Genomic DNA, 24,992 nt, shown 5'->3' on the forward strand with positions numbered 1-24,992 from the left:
CCCCTGCTTTGGAACACTGTCCTTCTCCCCCAGGGCAGCCTTGTTTTCCCAGGGACAGCAGCCCAAGGGCTTCACTCAGGGGCCCCCGGCAATGCCAAGTTGGTCCCCACAGGTCCCTTACCCGGCTCACTGCGCCCTCCCCACCTGTGGGGGTCAAGCCTGTGCTCCTCGCCCCCGCCCCCGGTGGTCTGACCTTGGAGAGGGACTCCTGGTCGCCCCAGAACTTCTCCTCAGGCATCGAGTGCTTCTCGGATGGCAGTGAGCGCTTGCCCACCTCCAGGGGGTCCAAGCGGGACAGCAGCTGGCCCTGGCGTGCTTCCACAGTCGACAGATGGAAGCGGCCATAGCCCCTGACCAGGGCTGCACGGGGCAGCTTCTGGGGCGGATGCTCAATGTCGCCGGAGGGGACCAAAGGCGGCTGTACTTCACACTGCTGTGACACTGTCTTCTTGACCTTGTCCGGGGCTTCCGGGGAGCCGGGGGCGCAGGGTGGCTCCGAGGCCATCTCAGAGCCCCAACCGCTGGTTTGCCGACACCCAGCACCCCGGCCAGGCCACGAACGAATGGTGGCGCCACGCGCCTGCGCCCCGTGCCCGCTTCCTGGGAACGCCACGCCCTCCCCCTCGCGCTGCGATCTCGTTGCTTCCCCTCCACGCGGAACACGCTTACTCCCAGAAAAACGGGGTTCCGGCCCTGGGCACAAGAGGTATGAGGCCAAGCATGTGAAACGAGCAGCCCCACCCCCAGGGCTTTCCTTTGGTTCTCCCTGGCTCCCTGTCCCAGGACGATTTCTGTGTGCCCTCGGCCTGCGCAGGGGCTCGTGGCGGACCCACCTCACGTGAACAAGAGAGACATGATCACTAGATCTAGAATGGGCCATGCATGAATTAAGATGCAGCTGTTGGAGGCGGGGACGCATATGAGAGTACGAAGGAGAGATGTGTCCCAATGTCAATGACAATAGGAGAGAACGAATGTCACCTCCAGTCGGGTAGCAGCCCCACAGATAGAAAAAGACTGGGTGGATATTCCACAACATTGTCATCTCTGGGTGGCTGAAGTGGTCTTCTACTTTCTTGCTATTTTTAAACTTGTTCAATTGTTCTGATCTTTCTATGAGGTCACTTTGAATGCCAGCACTTTTCTCAAAAGTCTGGTTAGTGCAGATAAGGCAGCCTGGGAGCGGGGCCCCAGGGCTGCAGAGCAAGGACCTGATGCCTGTGTAACCCGGGCTGTGGGCGCACACTCCCCAGTTCTTGGTATGGGAGACTATGTGGGACACTTGGGGGACATCCACCTGGAGAGGCTGAGGCCACCTGCCAGGACCCTGATGCTGGGCCCCCTGCTGGACTCCCAGCCACCCACTCTCAACTAGGAGAGGCAAGAGCCACGTGTGGACCACCTCCCTCTCACACGAGTCCTTATGTAAGGCCAAATGTCTTTATCTGGACTTGGCTTTCCCCATTAACAAAACTAGAGAAAACCCTTCACTTTTCATTTCTTTTTTAAAGTTTCAGGAAATAAAAAAAAAAAATCAAAAAGAAAATAGAAAAATTCCATTTTAATTAAACTGTACAGTCTGAATTATTTCCTCTGACACTAACTGAGGTTAAAAATAGAAATCAATTTCTGCAACCTTCCAAGGCAGCCTTTGAAATGTCAAGGTTTTAAAAATTATTTTACAGCATGAATTTACATATAAATACAATCTGTACAATGTATTAACTTAGCAATCAACGAGCTTCCATCATGGAGGAGATCTGGTACTGGGACAGACCAGGGCAGAATTCAATTACTGCCGCCTTAGTGGAAGACTTTTCAGCCTAGAAAAGGAAATAAAAGAGAGAGGACAATTAGATAAGAACCGAAAGCCAGATAGCTCCTTGGGGGCTGAGCACACCAGACCTCCCCAACTCACAGTGGTACATCTGGACTCATAGAATACAGAGGACGACCACAGACCATGAAACCATCATTTATTTTTATTTTTTTTAATTTGAGAAAGAGAGCACAAGCAGGAGAGAGGGAGGGAGAGAGCGAGCGAGCGAGAGAGGGAGAATCTTAAGCAGGTTCCACACTCCGCTCGGAACCTGATGCAGGGCTCGATCCCATGACCCTGGGATCATAACCTGAGCTGAAATCAAGAATCGGATGCTCAACCGACTGAACCACCCAGGCGGCCCTAGAAGCATCAGTTTAATCTGCATTCTTAAAAATGCTTCTCTGTCACCCCCAAATACACAGGAAGACTCAGTCTCCACATCTCATATTAGGACCTGTTTATAAGGGCCTGTAGGACCTTTGGGAAGGAGCTGAAAAAAAAAACCATGTTTGCTCTAGGGCCAAGGGCTCCTGAGCTGGCAGTCTTAAATCTCAGCTTCATGCACACAAGGGTGTTCATTGACTAGAGCTGGGTCACACTGGCTCTAGATCCTTGCTCAACAGCCCCAAAGTGAAAAACCACATGTCCGCAGCAACAGAAGAGATGAACGCTCTGGTGTGGTCACATAAAGGGATACTCCCTGGCAATGAGGACGAACGAGCTGCTGCAGCTGATAACATGGGGGACTCTCACAAACCAATTCAAGAGTCATACATGGTTCCTTTAAGTAAAGTCCAAGCAGTAGAGTAACCAACGGTGACAGAAGAGGGGCTACCTCTGGGAATGCGGGTAGGCATGCCAAGTGGGAGGAGACACGAGCAGCTGTGGGGTGCTGGCATATTGCTTGATCAGGCGGTGAGAATGCATGGAGCTGGAAGGTGATGGTCTGTGCACATATATGTATGTGTGTGCACTAAGGTGTTTGCTTAGCTGTATGATTCTACGTCTGTGAAATTCTAGAATGGGCAAGACAATCTGATAGAGACAGGAAGGAGAGGGGTGTCTCAGGGGAAAGGGGTGGAGGCGGCAGACCACGGTTCCACCCAGAACCAAGTGGCACTGTCACAGCAGAAAATCATCAGGGCCCTTACCAAGAGTGACACTCCATGCCAGGTGCTGGGGATGCAAATGAGACCCCTGTGGTCATGAGCCTCCCACTGTCCTTTGCAGAAGACAGGGGTGAGGCACAAAGGGTAGAGGGCCCTCGGGGTTCCAAGGTTAGAACCCAGGAGGCTCGGTGGGGAGGAGCGGGGGGACTAAACCTTTAACAACCACAAGAGTGAAGATTTAAGTGCACTCCACACCTCTGACCCTCCCTTCCTTGGAGAGAGGTGCTCTCAGGTGTGGGAAGAACCCCTCGAGCCCTCTTCCTGTGCATGGATGTACATAAATGTACACACAGGGAAATCCAAAGGCCAGAGGACATTTTAACATTTACAGCACTGCCTGGACATACCGTTCTGCAGCTTTTGATCTCCTGATGGTAAGTTTTAGATGCCAATCAGCACACAGCTCTCTGCCCACGTTTTCTGATTGCTGCACAGTGTCCCACAGCAAGCCCTGCTCCCGCCCTCCCACCACGCCCGCCAGATGGGCACTGAGGGGTGTCCCCACAGGAATGACTCATCAGACGGCCCCAAATCCTCAAGATTTGGCCTCAAATCCTCAAGGCCTAACCTCCCTGGGCCTGGCCGTCCCACCTGGGAGATGAGGGGACCCACGTGTCTGCCTCGCTGGAGTGCATGAGGATGAAATGAGCAATGCCCGTGGTGTGGGCACCTTACCATCACGCCGGCATGCAGGAGGAGAGGGAAATGTAAGTTGGCACAGCCACTTCAGGAGGCTCGGGATTAAACTGAAATGCTTATCTTTGTATTTTTGAATCATGAGAATGTGCTGTCCGTTCTGAAGAAGTAAATGGAAACGAACAAGGGGGTGGCACTTGTATTTCCAGACAGCAAGATATACCTACAAGGCCACAGTAGTTAATGCAGGTGGGTAGAACAACATCAAATGGCTAAGAAACCGGAGTAGAGAATGGAGGAGGAGGCCCTCGGAGGCATGGGGACTAAGAACAGGACCAAGCTACTCTTCCTTTAATGAGCTGGTTCAGCAGGTAGGGCTGACATGGCCAGGGCTCACCTGTGCCTCCCCTTTCATCCCGGGCCCGCAGATGGACTTCCCCTTCCTGGCTCCCTGGGGGCCAGGCTGTGCAGCAGTGAAGACTGTGACATCCAGATAGGACCGCGACAACCCCCAGCGCCACCCTCCACCCGTCCCCTCCTAGGAGGGGCATGCACCGAAGTGGAACACACTGGGGTCCTGAGTACCTTTCTTGGTTTTCTTTCTTTCTTTTTTCTTTCTTTTCGATATACATATTGATCATTTCTGACGTTTGCCTCTCAGCAAATACACGGAGATTCCAACAAGCCTTGGAAGGTTTCTGAAAACCAGTGCCCCCCACTGCCTACCTTCTCAGCAGTTCCTGGGGTGACAGGTCTACAGTCCCTTCTTCACCACTCGGGCTGTCGCTGCTGTCTGTGCTCTCAGAACTACTGCTCTTCTCTGGTTTTTTATTCTTTTGCTTGCCTTTGTGTTTGTGCTTCCGGTGTTTCTTTTTCTGAAAAAGAAAAGGGCGGTGGGGGAGGGGGGACAACTGGGTGTTTCCCTCCCTGACTGGGCACAATGACAGGCTAAGGAGGCATTTGGTTGCCAGAGTCATTCAAAAACAAAGACAAAACATCTCATTTGGAGCGAACTTCAGTCTACGATGGGACAGACCAGACCACACAGCTGCGCGCACACACTCTGAACTGACCCTCTGGCAACAGACACGGCAGAACCGGGCAGATGTGGTCAGGATGCCATCTTGACACTTAGCCCCCATCTGTCTCCTCCAAGGTTGATGAGGGAGACAAAGGCAAGAGAAACGTCACTGCAATGAAATCTCCTTACAGCTTGCAGCCCACTGATACACACCACCGATAGAAACGTGCAGAGTGTGACCTTCCTCGAGGAACTCGTGGCTGCCTTAGTGCCTTCACGTTGATGTTCGATTAAAGACTAAAAGTCACCTTATCTTAACAGCAGCTAGCCCCTCAAGGTCCTGAAAGCCTTGCTTCCAAATTCCTTAGAAACTTACTTAAAAGTATATAATCAGTCACTCTCACAACCCTGGTGCAGCTTTCTGCCTTGGGTCCTGTCCCCGTGCTTTAATAAAATCACCTTTTTGCACCAAAAGCGTTTCAAGAATTCTTTCTCAGCCGTTTGCTCATGAACCGCGCTTCACCATGTCATCAAGGTGACCCCTGCCACCTCGCATGAACCTGACCGGGGCCACATTGTTAGGCACATGTGATAAACTACGTATCAGGATGGTACAATGAGAAGAAGCACAATGAAGAAAACAGTAGAAGGTCTGAGAACAGCAGATCCGCTGGTAAGAAACGAATGAATTTGGTTTTCAAACCTGGCAGCACCAGTTTTTCCCTGTCGGATGTTCATCTTCCCTGCTCAGGAATCCTTTCTTTCTGGTAGCCAATCACGGAGCTGTTTGTTCTCAATTCCACCACTGTCCTGACCACTCTGGGGCCCAACACTAACATCAACTGAATTAAAAGCCTGTGCCATCGCTGAAAACACACGGATGGTGGGACAGGGGTGTCAAAGTGAAAGCACACGCTACTCTTCCAAAGTTCCTTGACCTCCAACAGCAAGCTTTGAACCCAACTCTCTATCCATAATGATGACAGAGCAGTTGAGGAAAAATGTTCAAAAGAATATCTTCATTTGATATTGAATGAGTAACCAATTAACACTACTTTATTAAGATTCAACCATTACTCCCAAGTATTTAAATGTCCTTTCCCCCAACTTTTTCATGTTCACAAATAAAATGTTTTTAAAGTAGAACTGAATAGTTAAAATATTCTGCCTGAAAGAAAAACAAAATTCCTGCAAACTGAAGGCGTACATGAGTGTCCACATTCCTGCCAAGGTATGGAGAGGCCTGTGTGCCCCCACCTCGGCCACCAGATATTCTCCCTGCCTGGCTTCCCCTGTCACCCCTGGGGGCTTGTCTGCATGACAGAAGCAGGGACATCAGAGCCTGCATCCTGTCCAAGACACCCGGAAGTTACTTACCTTCTCTTTCCTCCGTCTGTGCTCTTTCTTGGTCTTACGTTTTTCTTTGTTTTTTTTATGTTTCTCTTTCTGAGGTGCCTCGAGTTTCTGACGGACATCTGAAACACAAACGTAACACGTGAACTACTGGGGAAAATAAAGCCCAAATTGTTGAACAAGGAACGTGACGTAGGTGGAATGTTTAGCATTAAGGTGGGACTCCTGCCCTGCCTCGCTGACAAACGGGTTACCTGTCACCTGGTAGCTCTATATTTAGAAACTGCCAGAAGCCTCAACGCAAGACTTGTGTGAGCCAACCCGTATCTTGCCACAGCCTTATCTGCCAGATGCGTCAGATGGAGATAGAGTCGGGAGAGAAAAAGCACAAGCCTGTTTTAATTTAACATCCTCAGGCAGCTCAGGAGACAGACCAGAGTCTGAACCTCAGCTTGGCTGCCAGCTTCTCCCTGACCTTCCGCACGTTGCTCAACCTCTCTAAGCCTCAGTTTCCCCATCCGTGAATAGTGACAGGAAGAATCCTTGCTCTCTCGGGGACACAGAGGATTGGACAGAACCGTGCACATGAATCCCGTAGCCCAGAATCTGGTACATAAACGTCAGCTCCCCTCACATCATCCTCCCTTTACTAAAGCACATTACATATGCGTTTTATCTTCTAAGTTGAAAAAAACCCTAGAAAATTAGCATGAAAACAACATAATGTACATAATCATTAAAAAGGACCAAGCAAGTAGCATACACTTAAATTCTCCACCTCCAAACTCTGACAACAATGTTTTCATAGGTCATCAACCTCCAGGTCACCAAACCAACAAAAATCAATTTTTTCCACCTAAAGAAAAGTTTCAAGGGAATTCAGAAGAATGGATATTTTCCAAATCTAGGTAACAGGTGCCTGTAACTCTCTGGTCCTATTGTTTGGTCAGATATTTTAAAATCTGACTCCTCCAAACTTTTGTTTTTTAAGTGCTTGTTTTTGAAAAACCATTCCCCCTCAAAAACCCACAGACAAAATTAAGTAATTAACTATTACAAGGATATCAAGGACGGTCTGGGAAATGGGAATAAATAACTTTGCTCTTAAATTCCAATACACTTACTTTAAGCTGGAGATCTGAACTAAAGCAAATAATAAATACATTCATTTCAATTTTTCAAAACATCACACTTTTTATCACCTCTTTGAAGGCTGGCTTAATTAATCAAACGAATATTTATACGTGGGTGCTATAGGAAACTATGAAGCAGATAACAGAATTATGTCATTTATATACCTGGGCCAGTTTATCAGATGTTTGTTAACCTGGCCTTCAAGGAGATGATAATCCAGTCTAAACATTTTAACAAAACTGTCCATTTAAGACACTGAATGGAAGTTGTTGACCGACACTGGGGACGGAGGATGGACTGTGTTTACTTCTGAAAGAATTACTTTTGCTTTATTTGCTACATCAGCCAACACAGTAAAAGTCTCAGACTACCCTTCTCCCTACAATTCCTCACCCATCTCTGTGTCCTAGATTTTTACTTTTTTATTTCTGTAAGTGACACCATTTGAGATACTCGGGACTCTATTATATATAACGGAAAGTTGAAGGAAAAAAAAGTTTAAAGGTCTCAGGCTGTAAAGCAACAATTCTCATTTAGGCACTAGGTGGAAGCAATGAGATGCAAAATGTAGCTAAGAACAAAAAAACCAGAAACAAACGTATGTACAGTTGATCTCAAACAACACAAGTTTGAGCCGTGCAGTTCCACCATGGTGGGTTGTTTTTTTTTTTTTTAAGTAAATCCAGTACAGTAAGGTAAACATGTTTTCTCTTATGATTTTCTTAATAACAGTTGCTTTTCTCTAGCTTACTTTACTGTAAGAACACAAGATATAATACATATAACATATATAATAAATGTTAATCAACTGTTCATGTCATCCGTAAGGCTTCCGGGCCACATTTGGGTATTAACAGTTAAGTTTTGGGGGGAGTCCAAAGCTATATGCAGATTTTCAACCGTGCATGGTGTTGGCGCCCCTAAACCCCGCCTTGCTCACAGGTCAACTGTAGGTATTTGGTCAGCCTCGTGTTGGCCTAGGTGGGCGGAAGTAATAACACGGTTAGAGCTGTCACAGCTCAGGGGAGACGCTGGTGCCGATGCAAACAGGTGAACCAAGGAGCTCTCAACTCACTGGGGCAGAAGACGGGAGGCAGCCGTGGGCCGAACGCTTCTCTTTCATCTATCTGCATCTTTTGTATCGGAAAGGAAGGTGCGGGCTCCTGGGCTACCGGCTCGCTAGCTGAAAAACACCAGGGTATTAATTTTGTCTATTTATGTTAGTATTAATTAATATTTTACCAATATTAACCTGTTTGAATCTTTAATTAATACCTGTTGCCACCAGATAATGTAAGCTTTTCTTTACCACTTTGCTGAGGATACAGCAGGCAAACCTGACCTCCAACCTCGGGGACATTTGAGCTGGGAATTCAGTCGCACGAGGCACCTGCAAGCAAGTGCGCCAGTGGCGACAACACAGGGGCATATACAGCACACGCTCCAGGTCACCTCACTGAGACCTCAAGGGTTGCAAGATGTCCTCGAGGAAAGATATCCTCAGAGAAGAATAAAAACTTACAAACAGGGATCTAAGACAGTCCCAACTCAGAAAGCTTAATTTCATTCAAAATAAATGATCAAAGAGGGGGAAAACTGAATATAAACACACTACCATGTTCACATTGGTAATGCCATTTTTTAAACAGATGACTATGTTTTCATACAGAGGAAAGAAAAATGCAAAAAACCTGGAAAAGCATGCATCAAAGTATTGACAATGTTTATCTCGGGGAAGCGGGATTCCAAGGATCCTGGGCTTTCTACAGTTCTATATTTGTAAACTTTTACAGTTCAAGTATACATCGCTTTGTAATAACAAACAAGCTGGTTACTTTTTTCCACAGAAATAGGAAACAGCCATTTGCAAACTGCCTAAGAATAAGCGATGTTTTAGATCTCTATGTAACTTCTTGGTTCAAGGCCCTCAAAACTTATACCCAAGTCTACCACACACTGTCGGGGCTAGAAACCCCTCTCCCTGCCCCCCCCCCAAAAGGCTGAGATGGAAAATTCTGTCCACCTACCCAAGCATCTGAAAAACCTCCCACCCTGACAAGTGCCCAATGACTTCCTTTCCTGTCCAAACTCCCGGCTGGCGGAAGAGCCCTGTACACTTCAGGACCAAAAGTTGCCAATAATCCTAGCACCTCATCATCAACCAATTAAAAAAAAAAAAAAAACACGCTATTTTTTAAACAAAAATTCTACTATTTTTAAATTCTTCTCAACTAAGATAAGTGGGAAAATCGGTATTATCAAACATAACTATCATAAAAATGCACCAGAAATTTACATCCAAATCCACAACTGAAAATATACAAGATTAAAACATCGCTGCCCGCTAATTCTCCTGGTTTAAAACTGCACACTAAACAAAAAAGCAGCTTCTCTAGACACGTCCTCATTTTCTTCTTTAGATCCCCAAATCTAAAGTAGCGACATACCACGTGCCACGGATGATGTTTCCGCCGAGTCAGTTTCTTGGGAGCTTTTGAAGTCAGCTTCCCCGGTACCTGCCTGATCATCCTCACTGTCGCCTTGCTCATCCTCAGAGGATGAGGACTTCTCATCGGAGGAGCTGGCAAAGATGGCCTTAAATAAGTCCATGGATGGGCGGCTCCCTTCTCCTTCAGTCTGTGAATCCACACCTTTGCTTACACTCTGTATTAACAATGAAATGAGTCAGGAATGAAGAAGCAGAGGTGAGGGGAGTCAGACGTTCTAGAAACACACACACACACACACACACACACACACACACACACACACACTCTTATGTTTATGCTCAGGTACATGGGTCTCCATACTACACATGGTCTAACTAAACAATGGCCACTCACATGGCATTTATTCTTGTGATGTTTCTGATTCAACAACTGCAGAGCGAGCTGACTGGTAGAAGTAGCTGAAGGTTCTCATGGAGACAGGTCATTAATCAGAATTGCAAAGGACTCACAAAAATGCAGTTGAAACCAGCACAGTGCTTCTGTCCTGTTTTCAAGAGTCTATCAGCCTTCAGAGGTCCAAAATTAGAGGTTAATGAAGGCAGGGGCCTGAACCTAATTAGGTCAATTGTCTGCTAAAACAAACCTTCACCATTCTCCCTCAAATTTAAACAAGACCTAAGGTGGGAATGTAAACTGGTGTAGCTGCTCTGGAAAACAGTGTGGAGGTTCCTCAAAAAATTAAAAATAGACCTACCCTATGACCCAGCAAGAGCACTGCTAGGAATTTACCCAAGGGATACAGGAGTGCTGATGCATAGGGGCACTTGTACCCCAATGTTTACAGCAGCACTCTCAACAATAGCCAAATAATGGAAAGAGCCTAAATGTCCATCAACTGATGAATGGATAAAGATGTGGTTTATTTATACAATGGAATACTACTTGGCAATGAGAAAGAATGAAATCTGGCCTTTTGTAGCAATGTGGATGGAACTGGAGAGTGTTATGCTAAGTGAAATAAGTCAGGCAGAGAAAGACAGATACCACATGTTTTCACTCCTATGTGGATCCTGAGAAACTTAACAGAAGACCATGGGGGAGGGGAAGAAAAAAAAATGGTTAGAGAGGGAGGGAGCCAAAACATAAGAGACACCTAAAAACTGAGAACTGAGGGTGGATGGGGGGTGGGAGGGAGGGGTGGGTGGGTGATGGGTACTGAGGCACCTGTTGGGATGAGCACTGGGTGTTGTATGGAAACCAATTTGACAACAAATTTCATTAAAAAAAAAAAAATACTGGGGCGCCTGGGTGGCGCAGTCGGTTAAGCGTCCGACTTCAGCCAGGTCACGATCTCGCGGTCCGGGAGTTCGAGCCCCGCGTCGGGCTCTGGGCTGATGGCTCAGAGCCTGGAGCCTGTTTCCGATTCTGTGTCTCCCTCTCTCTCTGCCCCTCCCCCATTCATGCTCTGTCTCTCTCTGTCCCAAAAATAAATAAACGTTGAAAAAAAAATTAAAAAAAAAATACTGAGAACAAACTGAGGGTTGATGGGGGGTGGGGGAGAGAGAAAAGGGAGTGATGGGCACTGAGGAGGGCACCTCTTGGGATGAGTACTGGGTGTTGTATGGAAACCAATTTGACAATAAATTATATATATTAAAAAATAAATAAACAAACAAACAAGACCTAAGGTCTTATAACATAATGTCCAAAATGTCAAAATGTCCAGGATGCAATCCAAAATTACTTGGTATACAACCAATCAGGAAAACCTCAACTGGCAAAAGACAATTGATAGACGCTAACCCCAAAATGATAAAAATGTTGGAATTATGTGGCAGACTTTAAAGCAGCTATTATAAGCATGCTCCAAGAATACGGCCAAACAGACAGAAAGATGAAAAGGTCTCAGCAAATAAAGAAAAGATATAAAGGAGAACCAAATGAGGATTTTAGAAATGAAAAATACAATAACCAAAATAAGAAATTCACTAGATGGGCTCATAATAACAGCAGAACAGACATGACAGAAGAAAGAGTCAATGAACTTGATGACAGATCAATAGAAATGATCTGATTTAAACAGAGAGAGAGAAAAAGACCAAAAAGAGGCCTGTGGGCCAATATCAAAAAGTCTAACATTTATGTCATCAGAGTCACAGGAGGGGAGTGAGAGTGTGGAGCAGAGAAAATAATGGCTGAAAACGTCCCAGATCTGGTGAAAAACAAGATTCAGGAAGCTCAGCAAAACCCCAAACAAAAGACTCTTGAGGAAACCCACACTCAGATACATCATAACCAAACAGCAAAAACCAAGGACAAAGTACAAATCTTGAGCAGCCAGAGGAAAAATCACATCATTCTAAGGAGGGGAACACGTCGAATAACTAAATTTCTCATCGGCAAGCAGGAAGGCCAGAGGGAAGTGGTACAACATTCGTAAACGGTTAAAAGGAAAGTCCTGTTGACCCAGAATTCTGTATCTGGCAAAAACACCCTTTAGGAATGCAGACAAAACACACATTCTCAGGGGCGCCTGGGTGGCTCGGTTGGTTAAGCGTCCGACTTCAGCTCAGGTCATGATCTCACGGTCCGTGAGTTCGAGCCCCGCGTCGGGCTCTGTGCTGACTGCTCAGAGCCTGGAGCCTGTTTCAGATTCTGTGTCTCCCTCCCTCTCTGCCCCTCCCCTGTTCATGCTCTGTCTCTCTCTGTCTCAAAAATAACTAAACGTTAAAAAAAATTAAAAAAAAACACACACACATTCTCAGATGAAGGAAAATTAAGAGAACTGCCCTCTCGAGTTGGAACTTCTCTAAAAGAACTGCTAAGTAAGGGGAGTCCCTCAGACAGGGAATGATAGGAGGGAGAGCTGGCACTTCAGGAAGGAAGAAAGAGCAATAGCAATGGTAAATATCCAAGTAAATAAAACGGACTGTCATCTCACCAGTTCTTTAAACATGTCCAACAAGTGGAAGCAAAAATTAAAACACTGTCTCATGAGGTTTTCAGCACATGTGCACATAATACATAAGGCAACATCATAAAGCTGGAGAGTGAAGGGACCTACAGAGTGGTAGAGATTCTATATTCCACTTGACGTGGTAAAATATCAATTCCAATTAAATTGTGAGAAAATAAGCATGTATATGATAGAGCAATCATTAACAAAATAGTTAATGGGGCACCTGGGTGGCTCAGTCGGTTAAGTGTCCAACTTTGGCCAGGTCATGATCTCACAGTTTGTGAGTTGAAGTCCGGCATTGGGTTCTGGGCTGACGGTGAGGAGCCTACATGGACTTCTCTCTCTCTCTGTCCCTCCCCACTCACACTCTCTAAATAAACAAACTTAAAAAAAAATGGGGGGCGCCTGGGTGGGTCAGGCGGTTGAATCTCTGACTCTTTACTTCGGCTCAGGACATGATCCCAGGGTCGTGGGGTCCCAGGGTCGTGGGGAGCCCTTGTTGGGCTCTGTGCTGAGTGTGGAACCTGCTTAAGATTCTCTCTCTCTCTCTCTCTCTCTCTCTCTCTCTCTCTGCCCTTCTTCCTGCTCGCGCTCTCTCTCTAAAATAAAAAAATAATAAAACACTAATAAAATTATGAAATAAAAAGATAATATGATACTGATGAATCTCAAAGGTATGAGTCTCAAAAAGTTATATACGTATATTGTCTGATTCCATTTACGTAATATTTTGAAAAGAACAAAACTATAGACACAGAGAAGAGATCAATGGTTGATGGGGGTTTTGCAGGGAGGGGAGGGTATGACTAGAAAGGGACAGCATGAGGGAGTTTTTTGGGGTGACGGTACCATTTTGCATCCTGATTGTGGTGTGGTTCCACAAATCTGTATTTGTATAAAAACTCACCGAACTGCACATTTTAATGCATGTTCCTTTAAAAGATAATTTTAAATGAGGCTATCAGAAATAAAACCAACTTTTTGATAATTCCAGAGAAAGAAAAAACAAAAAAGGCAACACAAAACACTCAAATTCTCTAAAGATCTGCAGTGCTATTTCCTAGCTTATAGATTAATGTTCTAAGAAAGTAAGTTCCTTTACAGTTTCTGTAAAGTAAGTTTTTATTAAGCGAGATGTCCATACTTGACTGATTTCTTTTTAAAAAAAAAAGAAGTAAAACTAACTTTTTATTAAATTCAACTTTCAACTATTAGACCAGCAATTTTTTACAAATCCAATGGATATTTTGTTTATGCTCCCCACAAAAGAAAACCCAGTGAATTTTATTTCAATGGCTGATGCTAAGTGAAAGCATCCCTGGCAAAGAAGTTTATACCTTTCCTCATATGATCAAAGACATGATTGAAACTACTGTAATGTAGAGCAGGTGCTGGCAACTACAGCCTCTGGGCCAAATCAAACCCACTGTCTGCCTTGTAAATAAAGTTTTATTGGAACACAGATGAACCCAATTTTTTTCCATATTGCCACAATTCCATTGTGATTTCTTTCCCATTTGACAGCAAAGTTGAGTGGCTGCAATAGAGACTATATGGCCCACAAAGACTAAAATATTTACTATCTGGCCCTTCTCAGAAAGCTGGCAGACCCCTCCTATCAAGTGATGACAAAGCACCATCACAGAGAAAGGCAAACGCCCCAGACAGCCTGGCAAAGAGAACCTGGAAGCCACAGATACCTTATCTGAGAGTGACTCCGTCACATGTTCTTCCTCTTTGATGACTAAAGGGCTGGACTCTTGTGTAGGTGGGCCAACTTTTGATCTAGCCAAACTTAAAAATTCACTAATGGAATCTTCTTTCTTTTCTTGTTTAGATGTATCCCATCGCGATGGTTTTCGTGATTCTGAAAGGTGGGAGGACATAGACGTAATATCAGAATGTGGCAAGTAAAAGGTAAGCTCTCCATTCCAGCTCTTTCATTCATTCAAGAACACCAGCAGACCTACTGTGGGCCAGGCATGGTGCAACGTGTCGGGAACATGGCAGGTGCTGAGGCAGAGCCCCAACCCCAAACAGTATACGTCTGGACTCTTACAACACGCGCTAATGTGTTCATATGAGCGATTCCCTTAATGGAGGGAGAGCTCACACCGTGTGTACCCCGAAGACTTTCCAACAGGATCGGGGTTGAAACCATGGTCAGCCATGGGCCCGAGGAAGCCCCACTCACTGTCAGGACCTTGGTGTTGTGGCCCTTTTTCACTCGCTGCTTGAGTTGCAGGTGAGGAAGCAGTCTCTGGGAGTGTCAGAAAGTTGAAGACTGAGTATTTGTCACGTTTCACTCTTGGTAAGCCAACCAAAGTTGAACTGCGGGGTGAAAAGAAAACACATATATGTAATTTCAAATAACAACTGTGAGGATAACATCTAGTTCGTGTGAAGTTTTCCGTCTTGTGTTTTTCACCACTAGCTCTTCTCTTTGCTAAGAGGTCCCTGAAGGTGATTGCGCTTCTCCAAGCAGTTTAAGAATTTGGAATGGCTGATGTTAGGGCCCACGAGGTTTCCCTTATTATAGTAAGAGCTAGAATTTAACTTTGAAAATGTATTCCCATGAAGGAAAAGCTCCACTGCTAAAAATATACCTAAATTTTCTGACAAAACCTCAGATTCAATTTAAGTGTCGAACTTTTATAAAGAATTAGTGTAAGTAATATTCTAAATGTAAACTATATGTGATTATTAAAAAGGTGGCAAATCAGACCAGCATTAAGTTTTTGTAACTTGACATATCTGAGTTTCACATCTTTGGTAGAGAATAAAGTCTTCTTTCTGGATGTTTGCTTATTATTATTATTATTTTTTTTTTTTTTAGTAACAAATTAATAGAAGTTAAATCTGCAAAATTTGCAACTCCAAGCATTTACAAGTAAATTCATCTAGAAAAAGGGAATTTATATGAATAGGTTAGGGGGAGAGTTAACTTTAATATGGGGGAAGGAGTACCGATGTGAGGACAGGTTTATCCAACTTACTCTGGATAAGGGTCAGGGACATTAAACCTCTTACACAGCAGCTTGTCAGGATGCCACTCAAATGTGTCTCGGGTAAGCTTCCCAAACATCTTCATCCTCACAGCCGACTGCTTGTCATTGACATCATTCTGGGAAAAGACATTTATTCTGTTTCATCAAGCGGTCACACCACCGCCCTGAGTGTTCTTTCACTGAAAAGCTTTCAAGCAACCTTCCAAAATTTCCAAACAGTGCTTATGCTGCGCCACTGTGCTAAAGGCATAAATCATTCTTATTCTATAATGCCACATATATTCTGATCATTCCACTGAGGGATCTAAAATATTTGTTTGAATTTTACAATTCATCAGGTAGGGATGTGATGGTGACAGACCTCTTGGTCTCGAGGGACTTCCACTTGATCTGAATCGTCCTCCTCCTTGGCATGTGTGAACCTGGAGGACAAGGTCGAATGGGAAGACACATACAGCAGGGCTGCCCGAGCAAACTCATCCCGCTCGCGGCCTCGCTCCCATTCTGTCATACTGGGGTCCAGACAACGTTCCAGGGCATCTATGGTACAAGGAATGAGAACCTGCTTCACTCTTAGGAAGAACGTAGGGCTTAGAGAAGAACACCCGGTGGGTCCCACTGTGTCTCTGTAGATTTTACCAGAGAGGCCACAAATCTGTACCCTGGTTTGTAAGAGCATGGCGGGGAGTACCTGTCAGGTTATATCGCTCTCCCCCTCAACATGATGCTTTTATTGAATTCTGTCTACCACACAGAACAGAGAAAAACATTTGGGGACTCATGCTCAGTTAAATCTTCAAAGCCAGGGGCGCCTTGGTGGCTCAGTCGGTCAAACATCTGACTTTGACTCAGGTCATGATCTCAAGTTTCATGAGTTTCAGTCCCGCATCAGGTGAGCTCAGGCTCCACTCCGGGTGAACATGAGCCCCGCTTTGGGTGAACCCAGCTATATCCTCTCTCTCTGCCTCCCCGCCCTCTCTGCCCCTCGCTCATTTGCGCCCTCTCTCTTTCTCTCTCAAAACAAAACAAAACAAAACAAAGCAAAACAAAACAAAACAAAACAAAACAAAACAAATCTTTGAAGCCAGGAACTTGCTACCACTCCGGGACAGTGATAAGTTCATCCTAACTATATTCCTAAGTCTTGGCAGAAAAACACTCCTTTTTCTAACTTTTGGGTTTTTTTAATTTAATAAATAAACACTGGGGGTGGGTTCTTAGGTCTGCTTTCGAAAACCGACTCCTCCGATTTGCTGACGACGCTCACGAGAACCGCTATGAATAAGCGTAATCCCTCTCCTCAGTCTGGCTGTATTTACTCCGTAGATCACAGAGTGATTTTTTCCCCCCTTGTAATGGTTCAACAGCCAACTACCTTTTTAAATCAATTTTTAGGCCATGATTTAGGGCTGGATGATTAGGATTTTAAGACAAAGTGGGAGATGACCTTGTTCTCTTGGTGTGAAATGCAACACTTACAGGAGGCAGGCATCCGCACACAGTAAATGGTCTGTAGTTTAGCAGTAGCCACTGCCAAGCCACGTTCTCTACGTCAACAGCTATCTTTGGGACTTGAGATATGGAGAAACACAAGCTGCTTGCTCCTACTTTCTGAGGTCAAGAGCCAGGCACTACAATCTTTGCACTGTTTGCAGCAGGACAAAGCAAAACACCGGCAGAGTGGGGTACTTCGACTTTCAACCTGGGACAAGGGCCAGAACAGCAAGACTGCTTCCGCTGGCCGAGAGGTGGGAGACCCAGGCCCAGCACCCACCTTTCTGACCCCGTGTCACATGTACTAAAAACTCTTCGTATCGTTTTTGCTTTTCGGGATCTTTCGCGAAAGGTTTGAAGCTGCTGGCTCTCGTGGCAGCTGTCCCACCACTCAATGCCATGTGCCACGAGCAGGTCCCCACGTCCGGAGAGGAAGGCTGGGGTCTGCTGCTTGAGGCCTTCTGGGCCAGACTCCTGGCCTTGAGTTGAGCTGCTTTAAGGTCAGTTGCCTGCTTCATTTCTTTGATTCTCTCTTTATCTTTTTGGGACAGAAACTCTAACACTGAAGTAGATGAACCTAAAAAAAAAAAAAACAGTAATACGGAAGAAATGAAAAGCACCGTAAGACAACCATAGTGACATTTCTGTGGTACATACGTGCGCAATATCACAAATGTACGTAATTAGAGTGTCTTAGTTTTTCATCTGTACTCGTATTATCCCTGGGAACTAGACAGTGAAAATAACATGACTCCTATTTTACAGTTGGCAAAAATGGAGGTCAGTACTTGGATGTTTATCAGGTGAGCGAGTGGTCCTAGAACAAGGAAGCTGACGTTCCAGGCTCCGGATCTCCAGCCTGAGGCAGCCGCCACCTCCACAGTCCCACTGGGCACAAGCCCCGGTTCAGAGCCAGCTGCCCCTGCGGCATCCACTCCTGTCATAGCACCCACTGAGCACTGTCTTGGGCCAGGAGGACACCGGAGACAAAGTCCCGCTCCCCTACATGGGGGCATGGGAATTAGAGAAACCCAAAGTCAACAACACCAGAGGATGGCTACGAGAGGAAGACCATGAAGGAAACAGGCTGACATGACTGAGGGGGACCTAGAGGTGAGGGCTGGGAGGGGGAGCAGGGATTCACTAGCATATGTGACAGGGCAGGGGAAGCCCGGAAGGTGCCTCCAAAGAGATAATATTTGTGGTGGGTTAAGTAAAAGAAGCCGAAGTAGAAGGGAAGAGCAGAGGCAGAGGAGATGGCGAACATCAAGGCCCCGATGTGGTACATCGCAGTGGGCAGGGTCAGAGGGCGGGAGGCAGGATCACAAGGCTAGACCTCAGGGGGTTAAGGGAGAGTGGATATGGCTTGAAAAGAAGGCAAGACTGGATCCCGTAGCCTGGTGGGGAGTCTGCATTTGTCTTCAATGTGACAAGTACTGGACTGTTTAAAGAAGGGCAGTGATATCATTCGGTTCGTCCGGCTGCTGTTGAGGGGAAGGGACTGCAGACGGGAAGGCGGGAAAAGGAGGCTGATAATGAGGCTCTGCAATAGTCCGGGCGAAAGAGGGTGGGCGCTCACTCCAGGCTGGAAGCAGCCAAAAGGCAGAGACATGATGGCATCCCCAGTGTGTTGGGGACAGCGCTGAAAGGGCCTGCTGATGGACGTGGGTGGGCAGGAATCAGGATTCCTACGTTCTGGTCTAAGCAGCGGATCACTGGTGGCATCATTCACTGACAAGGAGAAGACCAGAGGAAGAGCGGGCCTGGAAAAGGAAGTGGGGAACCGAGACTTCCGCTCTGGTCTATTGTATTTGAGGTATCTATTGGGCTCCCGAATGGCAAGTCCCAGTTCACCTCTCACAGTGGGTCTTTCTGTGCCAGCCTAGAGGGGATTCTCCACACTTGTCCACACTTTCAGATGCACTCGTCCCTTTTAGGCTTTCGGGAAAGAGCTACAGTCCCCTTTCCCCTGAGGAAAAAAAAAATCACACATTCTCAGGCTGTGCAGGGACAGCGAGGGCACCGGCGTCCCTGATCTGCACCACATTCCTGGACAATTATTACAAGTCTGAAAACCACTGAGCTTAAGACAAGAGCTGCGATTTCAGTGGCACAACCCAAACTTGTGTTAGAAAACAAGTCTTAAGAAATAAAGGATACGTACACTGCTATGTGTACTGCTCACAAGGAACAATTTTGTTCTCACAGTGTGGGAATACTCAGTCATGTACCAAGTGTCACTGAGAAAACAACTTTCCGTTTTGATTTTGATAACCCCAATTACTATCAATGTAATGTTCTTAACCTCTGTGGCGCATACCTTGAATGGGTGTTTCTCCCAGCAACTCCGCCCGCTTGGAGGCATTCAGCTGGTGCCTACTGTGTGTCCCTGGGTCAGGCATTGGCTTCCCAGCTGACTCTGACAATACCTGGACTAAGTGGGTGTTCTCTGAGGTTGCAGCTACCACAGGTCTGAAATAATGTACCGGTCGATAGTCTCTCGGCAATTCAGGTGGTGGGTAGGTCTTAAAAAAAAAAAAAAAAAAACCCACAAAACTCAGAAAAGACAGGCTGTAAGATGACCATGTTTGACTTACCCAAGAGAACCCATAACCCATGAGTGTTGTGAACCCTGCCCTTGCCAGGCCAACATCCAGCAGGAGGGTCGCACTGGGAACAGCCTCTCCAGATGTCTAGCCAACATCCATTCTGGATCTGGAGGGTCACCGGGACTCTACTGTTCCAATGGCCACACATCCTGAATGTTACCCCTGCCCACTTCTGCAGACAGTTGCCAATATGCATGTGTTATGTGACAAGAAAGATGACAGTAGGTAACACAACGTATCGGCCCACATGCAGAACTGGCCTACTATAAATTAGAAAACTTAGAAAAGTATGATTCAAGGCTTAGAAAAGACATAATTACTTAAAATAAGTTATTTTTCCATTCAGAATTATTTTTCTGGTTACATTTCAGTTCCAAATGAGAGTTTCAGGACTTACTTTTTTGATCTGAGGTATTTTTAATTCAAAAGCTGACTGAATTGAAATTGAAATATATCTGAGAAATTCAGGCACAGATGATGATAGAACAGCTACATTAAAAGAAAGTATACCGCACTTTTAAATTACTGCACAGAAAGGTCTCCCTTGCTCTGAGTCTAACAAGCATGTATTTATGGACAGTCTCATTTAAGCCATTTTCTAGATTCTTCCGCTACTTGAAACCCTGAGCTCCGTAACCAGTGAAGCACCGAATGCTCTCCAGCTGTGGCTCCGGGGCTCACAGAGGGTTTGACAACAGTGACGTCCGCATCCCACCCCACAAAGCTGGCGCCAGGCGGGGTCTCCCAAGCAGCCCAGGTGGCTGAACCACGCAGCCTAGGGAAGCACCCGGCACAGTGACAGCCTGCAGCAGAATGCTAGTGTCACTGCCAGGACATCTCACTGTTTATCGCCTTAGCCCAACCACCTCCTCTGAACATACGGACTCCCAGATCAGTGGGCAAACACTCTTATGTGGCCGCGACACCCGAATCCAGAGGAGCGTGGCAGAAAGGGGAGGGGGTGCGTGGCCACAACTCTCATTAATATCCTCCACTGGATTCAAAGCATCCCACTCCCTCCGCTAAATCACGTTCTGTTTGGCCTCTGGATAAAGAGGCTGGGTTTTGAGCCCATATGTAGAATACTTGCCTGTGAAAGGCTAAGTGAACATAGCCCTTCTCTGAACTGTTCCCACGCGGAGCGCTATTCCAGCAAGCTGCACCTCAGGAACCCCCGACGTCTGTCTCCCCACATACAGCCCTCTGCCTCACTGCAGTGAATCTGTGCATCTGGCACCCCCACAGGAATAGGCTGTCCTTGGGGGCCAGGACTTAGTCCTGGAGGAAGTGAGTCCTCAAGCCCTGAGTCAAGCGAGTACTTCTCAGCCTTTTTTATGCTCTCATACATGTAAAAAACTAGCATCGTCCTTTGACGTTACTTGACATTTCTGGTAAAAGTATCAGTTTACCATGTGCCCAAAGCTGTTCTGAATATATTCTGCTCGCTGTTACAACATTTTCACGACTAAACAAATCAAAGCTGCTGTAACACCGAATGTGGTGTTTCAGGCGGCACTGCCCCTGGCCTCCCCTCTTCTGAAGAACCATGGGCCAAGCCACAAAGGCACTTAACAGACATTTGCTGAATACAAAAACAGAGAGCAAATTAAAGGATGGAACAATCTAAAAAAGGGATGCCAACAAGGCGAATGGCCAGGAGCCTCACCTGAGCTGCCAGCACCATCACCCAGTGATGCTTGCCTGTGGGGACGTGGCTCTGATGGGGGTCAGAGACAAATTACCACTTGGCCCAAGCTGCACAATGACCTCACGAAAAAACAGGACTATCTGGAAAGGCATGTGGAGTTCTCCATGGGACCTGACCTGCATGCACGCAGCCTCTCTTCCTTCTGCTTGCCCAGACAAGGAGTTCGAGGAACCCTGTCCACACCGGCCAACACTCTTCCCTGCACTCAGGAGGAGGCAGCAATGGGGGCTTTTCTGACTTAAAATTTTCTACTTTTCCTTAAGTTACATTGCCCTTGGAATTATACCAATTCCGTTTTCCCACCAGTTTCTAATGTAATTCTTTTTTTAATGGAAATAACCATTTACTTAAAACTTGGATTTAAAAAGTTAGCAATTTAGGGGCACCTGGGTGGCTCAGTCGGTTGAGCATCAGACTGCAGCTCAGGTCACGATCTTGCGGTTTATGAGTTCGAGCTCCGCGTCAGGCTCTGTGCTGACAGCTCAGAGTCTGGAGCCTGCTTTGGATTCTGTGTCTCCCTCCCTCTCTGCCCCTCCCCACTCACACTCTGTCTCTTTGCCTCAAAAATAAATAAACATTAAAAAATTTTTTTTAAAGATTAGCAATTTAGGGATACCTGGATGGCTCAGACAGTTAAGCATCCGACCTTGACTCAGGTCATGATTTCACAGTTCATGGGTTCAAGCCCCACATAGGGCTCTGTGCTGACAGCTGAGAACCTGGACCCTTGTTCAGATTCCTGTCTCCCTCTCTCTCTGCCCCTCCCTTGCTTGTGCTCTGTCTCTGTCTCTCTCTCTTTCTCAGAAATAAACATTAAAAAAAATTAAAAAGGGGTGTCTGGGTGGCTCCGTTGGTTAAGTGTCCAACGACTTCCACTCAGGTACATGATCTCGCGACTCGTGGGTTTATGCCCGGCATTGGGCTCTGTACTGACAGCTCAGAGCCTGGAGCCTGCTTCAGATTCTGTGTCTCCCTCTCTTTCTGCCCCTCTCCCACTCAATACTCTGTCTCTCTCTCAAAAAATAAATAATCTTTAAAAAAAAGATTAGTTGGGGCTCCTGGGTGGCGCAGTCGGTTAAGCGTCCGACTTCAGCCAGGTCACGATCTCACGGTCCATGAGTTCGAGCCCCACGTCAGGCTCTGGGCTGATGGCTCAGAGCCTGGAGCCTGTTTCTGATTCTGTATCTCCCTCTCTCTCTGCCCCTCCCCCATTCATGCTCTGTCTCTCTCTGTCCCAAAAATAAATAAACGTTGAAAAAAAAAATTTTTTTTTAAAAAAAGATTAGCAGTTAGATATTTTGGATACAATGTGATTACTGACATTTCTAATGCAGAACATGTTTTCCTGGACAATCACTAATAATTATGCTGTTGCTTTCTGAAAACAGAATTCACTTACTTTTCAGTTGTTAACGTAATAACTCAGGTCACCTAGCAGCGAATATTTTAAGTACTAAAGCATAAAATAAATAAATAAACAAAATTTTTTTCCTTACTTTTTTAGACGATAAGGGTTTAGAAGCCAAGGAAAATCCATCCAAAATTTTGCCAATGTATCGAAGATCTTTCTCTGATTCTGCAAAATGATGTCATCGATTAATTCCGGAAGCAGAGAAGATTAGAATGGGACAAAAGACGTCAGTTGTTTTTTTTTTTTAATCTCCAAGAACGTAAATACCACAAGTCATACATGGTATCTTGCAGAGATAGCAGTAAAGGGGAGGGAAGAATGCACGTAAAGCCGTCACACCTCTGTTGACTCAGCCACCGGCAGCCGGGCCCGCGGCACCCTCCGTTGATTAGGCTGCCCCAGATGTGAGGCCACGGCTCTCCAAGACAAGTACCTCAATATTGCTTTTAGATAAAAAGCCTAGCTTAGGAGGACCTAAGGTGAGGTGTACCAAAGAGTATACTCTATGGAGTAAAAGATCTCAAGAAAAAACATTAAGAGGCTAAGTATGGATAAAAGCAAAATCCTGACAATAAGAGAGTCATTTCTAAAACCAGGTGAAGAACCAGGGGAAGACTACTCCCCAGTTTCCTTAGCAACTATCCAAATAAGGCACAGAAGACAATGCAAACAGGCCAGCCTGTAATCTAATCTCAGTCCAAATTAAAAGGTACTTCTGTCTTTTTCTCAAACAAAATTCTAAGAAGAGATAAAGATCACTAAAGATCACTCAGAAAACAGAATGACCGATGCCCTCAGAATGGGAGCCAGGGATTGGTCACTGGTTGTGAAGACAACCTCACAGACAGGGGCTCTGTGATTCTCAGGGATTTCCTGAGCATAGTAGTTATGGCAAAAATCCGTATACACAAAATGCATTTTCTGTAGCCGAAAGCTCCTTGTGCATGACCACCATGAGCACTTACACAAGGGCTGTGTGGTCCTGAGGTAGGCATAGCTGCCCTGGGGCAGGTGGGACCTAAGTCTTCAGCCGCTTACAAGGCAGCACAGCCCTATAACTATCCTCCCCACCAAAATCATTCCTTGCACTTCAACTCATGTTGAACTTTTGTACCAGCTTCTGAAGTTCCTAAAATTCTATGGGATAATTTGAGATTAACTTTGACACTCTTGGCACCCCTATGTTTATAGCAGCATTATTCACAATAGCCAAATTATGGAAGCAGCCCGCGTCCACGGGTAGATGAGTGGATAAAGAAGATGTGCTACATACATACAAGGGAATATTACTCAACCATAACAAAGAATGAAATCTTGCCATTTGCAACAACACAGATGGAGCTAGTGAGTATTACGCTAAGTGAAATATGTCAGAGAAAGACAAATACCAGGATTTCACTCATATGTGGAATTTAAGAAACAAAACAAATGAGCAAAGGAGAAAGAGAGAGAGAGACAGACAGACAAATAAAGAAACAGATTCTTAATTACAGAGAAGAAACTGATTGTTACCAGAGGGGAGGTGGGTGAGGGATGGGTGAAATAGGTGATGAGGATTAAGGAGTGCACCTGTCATGATGAGCACTGGGTGATGAATGGAAGTGTTGAGTCACTGTATTGTACACCTGAAACTAATATTACACTGTCTGTTAACTACACTGGAATTAAAATTAAATTAAAATAAACAAAAAACATCTTTCACACTCTTGGCATTTTGTATTCATTTAAAGCCCAGCAATTTTACTTCTGTGAATTTATTCTGAAGAAATAAAACGCAAATGTGCATCAAGACAGAGCCATAGAATATTTATTATAGCTGTATGGATCATGGAAACAAATAAGAATAATTAAAAAATCAACCATGAAGACTGGCTACATTTAGATTCACTCAGTGAAAAACCTTAAGGTCAAAAGTATAGAAAGTTGTGTCTAGGGGTGGGAGAGATGAGGAGGCCACGGCAGAGAGGGGATAAGGGGAGTCTGGGGGGATCGGGGAAAGTCAGCAGCTCAGGCTTGATGTGGAGAAGGGTAGGATTCAATTAGCACAAAGATGTTGTATAAAGGAAAAGCCAAAGATCTGACCCAGGAGACAGATCTAAATATGTATTATAAATTAGCAATCATTATATAATTAATATATTCTGATAATGTTAGTCATATAGTATTGTGTCAATATATTGCCATAATCAATATAATCAATAATTAACATGTTAATGTA

General features: G+C 45.5%; 2 protein-coding genes across 3 annotated transcripts in view; both read right to left on the reverse strand.

Moving 5' to 3' along the window:
• The window catches only part of WDR88 (WD repeat domain 88), a 41,618-nt gene extending 41,041 nt beyond the window's left edge, over positions 1-577 (reverse strand). The window contains exon 1 of the mRNA XM_040446222.1: positions 194-577. Within this exon, the coding sequence (XP_040302156.1) occupies positions 194-505 (312 nt within the window). The 5' untranslated portion in view covers positions 506-577. The remainder of the gene's footprint in view (positions 1-193) is intronic.
• Positions 578-1,541: 964 nt separating this feature from the next.
• Positions 1,542-24,992, reverse strand: part of GPATCH1 (G-patch domain containing 1) — a 40,576-nt gene continuing 17,125 nt past the window's right edge. Inside the window, exons 9-20 of one of the 2 annotated variants that reach the window (XM_040446221.1) lie at positions 22,860-22,939; positions 19,367-19,571; positions 17,327-17,623; positions 15,914-16,092; positions 15,541-15,668; positions 14,748-14,875; positions 14,245-14,411; positions 9,583-9,799; positions 8,211-8,318; positions 6,026-6,123; positions 4,354-4,502; positions 1,542-1,823 (exon numbers count right to left, since the gene is read on the reverse strand). In XM_040446221.1, coding sequence (XP_040302155.1) covers positions 1,793-1,823; positions 4,354-4,502; positions 6,026-6,123; positions 8,211-8,318; positions 9,583-9,799; positions 14,245-14,411; positions 14,748-14,875; positions 15,541-15,668; positions 15,914-16,092; positions 17,327-17,623; positions 19,367-19,571; positions 22,860-22,939 — 1,787 coding nt within the window. In that variant the 3' untranslated portion in view covers positions 1,542-1,792. Of the gene's footprint in view, positions 1,824-4,353; positions 4,503-6,025; positions 6,124-8,210; positions 8,319-9,582; positions 9,800-14,244; positions 14,412-14,738; positions 14,876-15,540; positions 15,669-15,913; positions 16,093-17,326; positions 17,624-19,366; positions 19,572-22,859; positions 22,940-24,992 lie in introns of both variants that reach the window. The other variant, XM_040446220.1, reaches the window with a different exon arrangement.

The sequence above is a fragment of the Herpailurus yagouaroundi genome, unplaced genomic scaffold (genome assembly GCF_014898765.1).
Source record: "Herpailurus yagouaroundi ecotype Mexico unplaced genomic scaffold, PumYag 194, whole genome shotgun sequence".
Taxonomy (NCBI): domain Eukaryota; kingdom Metazoa; phylum Chordata; class Mammalia; order Carnivora; family Felidae; genus Herpailurus; species Herpailurus yagouaroundi.